Below are 5,878 nucleotides of genomic sequence, written 5' to 3' on the forward strand. Positions count from 1 at the left end.
CAACGGAAGAGGCTCTCATCTGCCGTATGTCCAATAAAGGCAGTTTCAATAACTTGATTTCGGTATATAAATAAGCACTGTCTGAATAAATATTTACAGGTTGTCACGGAAACAGCTCTAAAGCCCAGATTAAAATCAATAATTCAGTTCTCTGAGCCAAAGTCATATTAGTCTGTTTTGAATAAGTCTTGAGTAGGAGTATGTACCACAGCAATACCACTGCTGGAGCCATCCCTGAAGACAATAACGGCCTTAGGGATAAGTACCTGAGAAATCACCTTTGGAAACATAACAGGTGTTTGTAGCAAAAACTGTATCGGCTTATCAGGTGGATAATGACAATCAATGGTTGTGTGACATTGAGCTAATGATAATGACCATGAATCAGAATATTGATTTAACCATGCTTGCTGCTTTTGATTATAAGAAATAATTATAGTGTCAGGATCTCTTCCTAAGAGCTGTCGCATCCGGGTGTGACCCTTATCTACAAGGATAGCAACTAACTCATAATATGGGTTAAGAACCTTTGGAACAGAATTTGATGAATGCAGCCACTCTGTTGGGCCTGATCTCTGCCAAATAATCCCAGTTGGTAGGGGCTTAGTTGGGCAGATTACTAGTAGCAAAGGTAGAGAGAGATCTATACGATAGTCCTGTGTTTTTTGTATTGCTTCATTTACTAATTGTAAAGCCTGTATAGCAGCGAGAGTTAACTCTCTGGGAGTTGATTAATATCTCCAAGTAATTTTGGAAAATCATTAAGCACTTTTAATGAGTCAAATCGAATCTGAACTTTTTGTGGTTTGACTGTACGCTGCAAAATCATAGTTCCCAAATATGAAAAAGGCACAGACCTCTGCGCTTCCTCTGGTGCAGTGCAAAGACCATAGTTGTGTAAAGACACCTGCAGTTCGGCACACGCTTGCGGAAATACTCTTTCCTCTGCGTGTGCGAGCAGAATGTCATCCATCTAATGGATGATATAGGAGTTCGGAAACTTTTCTCTAATTGGCAATACTGCTTGAGCAACAAAATTTGGACACAGTGTAGGACTATTAGCCACACCTTGTGGAAGAAACTTCCATTGACACCTCTTCACGGGTGCCTTAAAATTAAGTGAAGGAATGTTAAAAGCAACACGCTTCTTGTCTTCAGGATCTAATGGTATAGTAAAGAAAAAGTCCTTCGAATCTATAATAAGATGAAAATTCCAAGGAATCATAGTTGGAGTAGGGAGGTCAGGTTGAGTAGCACCATAATTTTCATAGTTAAATTTACTGCACGGAGGTCCTGTAATAACCTCCGGTTCCCTGATTTCTTTTTAATGACAAAAATTGGAGTATTCCAAGGGCTAATGGAAGGCTCAATATGCCCTGCCTGAAGCTGTTCTTTTAACTAGCTGCTGGGCTGCAGATAACTTCTCCTGAGTTAGGGGCCACGGTCTACCCAAACGGGAGCATCAAACTTCCAAGATATTTTCCCAGCTGTAATCTTACATGAGGTAGCAGGAGCTACCAAGTCCCCAGTTACAAATTTTGATATCCTAACCCAGAGCGATCATATTTAGGTTGGCCTTGCGTAGGTTGTACATGGCCTTGTTGTTCCTTCCCTAGTCCACCAAGAGAGATACAACCTTCTCTAAACGTCATGTTAGAAACTTGAGCATTTGAACTAAAAATCATAACTTTTAGCTGTGACAGAACATCTCTTCCTCATAAATTAGCAGGCAGACCAGGAAGTATATGAGGACGGAAAGAGCCCTGTTGCCCATCAGGATCTGTCCATCGCAATATCTTTGAGCTTTGTAATGGTCCTTGAGCTTGTCCTATGTCTTGCAGTTCAGTTAAAGCTAGAGCAGTGGGCCAGTTAGAAGGCCAATGCTTATCAGCGATAACTGATACATCAGCCCCAGTATCTAAAAGACCAGAAAACATTTTTCCTTCTGTCAATGGCGTCATTGTAGGTCTTTCTTGTTTAATTTGTTGGACCCTATAAACATCTGAGGAATCAAATCCAGATTTTCCCCACTCCCTAGAACTTAATATTTTCCCAGCCTTTATATAAGGAATAAGTACTAATTGAGCAATTCTATCAGTGGATAATATTTGAACATCAGTTCTTACTGTCTGAGCCATCACTTTAATTTCCCCTGTATAATCCTCATCGGCTACTCCTGGCAACACCTGAAATCCCTTCACGGTCATGCTACTTCTTCCTAACATAAGACCTACTGTTCCAGGAGGAGTAGGACCCCATATCCAGGTAGAAATTGCTCGTGGCCCCATTTCAGGAGTTAATACGTATCAGGTGGTGGGACTGAGGTCCAGTCCTGCGCTTCCTGGTGTAGCGCTGCAGGGCTGTTGAACGGTGGGCCTGCTTGACTCTCCTGGGACAAAACCACGGACCGAAGGCCTGCCTGAGGCAGCCACGTTGGACGACAGGGTTACCGAAGGACTGGTGGTCAGGGGCCCCATTATTTGGTGGGGCTGGGGGGCCATTTCCCTGAATCAGGCTCCCCTGGACATCAGAGCTAGACTTACATTTATTGGCCCAATGGGTCCCTTTTTGACATCGGGGGCATACTCCAGATGGTTTAGGTTTACCTGCCCCTCGACCATGTGATGTTGGGTAACTTCCAAAACCTCCAGCTAAGCTCCGGGTGGGACATTTGAAACAACTTCCTCTACCTTCTCCTGTGGACCCCCTATATTACCTAGAGACTGAGTTAGGGCAGCAGCCAGGGCAGACCCTTGCACATATGCTGGCCCAACATCTGTACAGATTCCAATAAAATCAGACAATATGACAGTCACTCTACAGGGTCTTAATGCTGCCTGACAGGGCTTGTTAGCATTCTCATGGGCAAGCTGTTTCACTATTATTCCCCTGCCTCTGCATCAGATACCGTCCTAGACACAGCCTGCAAGAGACGAGAAACAAAATTCTGGTATAATTCATCAGGGCCCTGCCTTATACTACTCAATTCTTCTGATTTAGCCCCGGAAGTAGGAAGGCTGTGCCAGGCCTTCATGGCACAAATATTAAGCTGTTGATATACCTGGACCGGATACACCAGATGCTGCATGAGATCTAAATATTGTCTTTCTCCAGTTAACATTTCAATACTTATAGGAATGTTGTGGGCAGCATTACGCCTCACTTGCTGTTCACTGAGATCGTACCACTCACTCTTCCACAGTAAATAATCCTTTCCTGATAAACAAGCCTTGGCCATCGATTTTCAGTCACTGGGAGGCAAGGCTTCACCCTGAAAACCCTCAAGCATCGCCAAAGTGAAAGGTGCTGTAGGCCCATACGTAGTGCAAGCCTGTTTCGGGTCTTTAAGCGTCTTCAAAGGAACAGCAGAGTGTTCTCTAACGACTTGCCCGTCTACGTGTCTCTCAGTGACTGGAAACACATGAAATCCCCTCGTATCTTCCCCCTGCTCTTCAGCTATCTGCAATCCCTGTTGTAAAGGAGAACATAAGGTTTTAGGGGTTATGGTCAAGGTAACAGTATTTTGTTTCTTAGGCCTGGTCCCGCAGGAAGGAGCTGCAGGAGCAGCCATAGGCGGCGCTCCACAAGATAATTTTGCCGAAGCCGCAACCAATCCTGTGGTGGACTCTTCCCCTGCATCATCGGAGCTCTTCTCATGAGAGGACTCTGTAAGGTAATATTTACGTTCCTCTGTTTCTAACTCCTGCTTATACTCTGGCAGCAAAGGCTCCTCATTTAAAGGAAGGGCTGAAGCCACAGTTTTCTTGAAAGCTTCATAACCCTCTACTGTACTCTTTAATTGCTGTACTTGATCTCCCTGAGGTGAAGCAGTGGGGAGTCGACTGGCAGATGGTGCAGGTCAAGAGTGTCCCCTACTAGTCTCCATAAGGCAAAAGTTGGAATAGAGCACTCTTTAGGTCCTTCAGTTGAAAAGCGTTCCCGTAAGTGCACTCCAACCCTTTCTCACGTTTCTAAATTCACTGTCCCTTCATCTGGGAACCAGGGACACGTTCCCTGTATGAAATCTAAAAATTGCTGAATCCGGTGAGTGCGCACACCACATCCCCTAGCTTTAAGCATCTGTACAAAAATACTGCGGTCCTTTGACCCTTGTTTTCCCATGTTTTACTCCTGATGATGACAATCTATTCCTTAAATTTATTTAACACGTGTTTTCTTGAATTCTACCAGGCTGCGATCTGTATTTTCTCCCTCCTCCTCTTTTGCCTACGCTTTTGCCGAGGGAGCCTCCTCACCTTACCTCATTTACACGTCTTCCCGTACTCAGGTTCCTGTTCTGGAGCCACCTGCTGCGTCCAGCAAGTGGTAAATCCTGCCATGTCCGGTACGGCTCTGGAGAATGTACCTGAGTGGGAACGGTGGGAGATGAAGAAAAGAAAGAAGACAGAAAGCTGGGATCGGGAGGTCCACTGTCCAGTGATGGCCGTTTTATTTTTGCGAGCTGCTTTTATACAAGAACGTGCGAGCTGGTGTAAGCAGTTTCCCTTAGGCAGAACGACAGTTTCTTCTACTTTTCCCAAGCCGCATCTTCTCATGACCTTCAGCTAGTTTGTCTGCCTGCGGCTACATTTGGACTTTCTTGTTCTCAGAAGGAGTTTGCGGAGGCGAGGTCACCCTTGGTTGCCCTCGCAGGCTGCAAGGACCTTGTCAGCTTACAACCCGCTCTCCGCATTGTCCCTCCCTTCAGGGTCCCCCATAGAGCCACTTACCTAACCTCCTCCTCACCTCTGTTAGGTTTTGAGTAGTGCCCATCACACAGTCGCTGTGTAATAAGTGTCTAAAAAACGAAGGACTCACACAGTCTCTCCCAAACCTCCAGTCCCCCAAGAGCTTTACTTGGAGTTTTCCACGTGGAGGTGCACTAGAAAACCCCTGATAGGGACGCTGGCAAGAGGGGAGGTCCAAGCCCCCAGGAAACCGCTTAGCTGGATTCCAGCAACAGGGAAATCAACTCATTACCGGCGCCCGCCCTCACAAGAAGGCGGACGGAAGTTTGGCTCCGCTCGGCATCTGTCATTGGGTAGAATGAGAGGAAGGGGCGGGGATTCGATCTAGAACTGGTTCTTTATTGGCTAAAATTAGGGCGCTGGAAGGAGGGATGGAATCTGGCTTCCGCCCGACTGTTCATTGGCTAAAATCGCCACGGCCCTCGGGTTCCCATTGGCTAAAGTCGAGAGCTGGGCGGCATCCTACGAGCCTCCCCAACGCGGACTGGTGCGAGAGACAGGCCCTAGCCCCGCCCCTCGGGCAAACCCTTTTAAACACCAAGTTGAAGCCAGGACACCCCGAAGCCACGGGGCCTTTGAGTGTTTGCTCTCCGAGGTCTTTCGAGTCTCGCTGAGCCCAAGGATTTAGAGAGACCGGAGCAGTGAGTGAGGCCGGAACGATTCCCCCGCGGAACCACTGAGGCGAGAGCTAGGAGAGCGCGTGGGGTAACGGACCGCAGCGGGCCGGGCTAGCCGGGCAGGGATGGCCGCGGGGGCGGCCGACGCGGGGCCCGGGATCGCCGTCCCCGTGGAGCTGCGGCGCGAGCGGCGCTTGGTGTGCGTGGAGTACCCGGGCATGGTGCGCGACGTGTCCAAGATGCTGCCGACCCTGGGCGGCGAGGAAGGCGTCTCCCGGGTGAGGACCGGGGCATCTCCGGAACCACGGGGGAGGTACCGAGTCGCGGGATTACAGGCGGAGGGGCGGGCCGCCCCGGGAAGTGTGGTTCCCTTGGCAACGGAATTTGAGGCGGGCTCTGGGCGGGGCTTTGCTTGGGAGACCGCGGGGAATGGACCGTTTCCCCCTGGGAGCGGAGGGAAAAGGACCGTAGGGGAGACCCAGGGGAGAGGGTGTCGTTTCCATCCCATCCTCC

At 48.5% G+C, this 5,878-nt stretch overlaps 1 protein-coding gene and 1 long non-coding RNA gene across 6 annotated transcripts in view; one reads left to right on the forward strand and one right to left on the reverse strand.

Moving 5' to 3' along the window:
* Positions 1–5,165, reverse strand: part of LOC102879523 — an 11,500-nt gene extending 6,335 nt beyond the window's left edge. Inside the window, exons 1-3 of one of the 4 annotated variants that reach the window (XR_003048187.1) lie at positions 4,731–5,035; positions 4,262–4,366; positions 2,528–3,469 (exon numbers count right to left, since the gene is read on the reverse strand). This is a non-coding gene — a long non-coding RNA (uncharacterized LOC102879523). Of the gene's footprint in view, positions 1–2,527; positions 3,470–4,261; positions 4,367–4,730 lie in introns of those variants that run through there. The other 3 variants (XR_003048188.1, XR_001517469.2, XR_001517468.2) reach the window with 3 other exon arrangements.
* A 119-nt stretch (positions 5,166–5,284) lies between these two features.
* The window catches only part of GTF3C5 (general transcription factor IIIC subunit 5), a 15,331-nt gene continuing 14,737 nt past the window's right edge, over positions 5,285–5,878 (forward strand). The window contains exon 1 of one of the 2 annotated variants that reach the window (XM_015594295.2): positions 5,285–5,643. In XM_015594295.2, coding sequence (XP_015449781.1) covers positions 5,491–5,643 — 153 coding nt within the window. In that variant the 5' untranslated portion in view covers positions 5,285–5,490. The remainder of the gene's footprint in view (positions 5,644–5,878) is intronic. The other variant, XM_006918084.3, reaches the window with a different exon arrangement.

Source organism: Pteropus alecto, unplaced genomic scaffold (genome assembly GCF_000325575.1).
Source record: "Pteropus alecto unplaced genomic scaffold, ASM32557v1 scaffold67, whole genome shotgun sequence".
NCBI classification, from domain to species: Eukaryota; Metazoa; Chordata; class Mammalia; order Chiroptera; family Pteropodidae; genus Pteropus; species Pteropus alecto.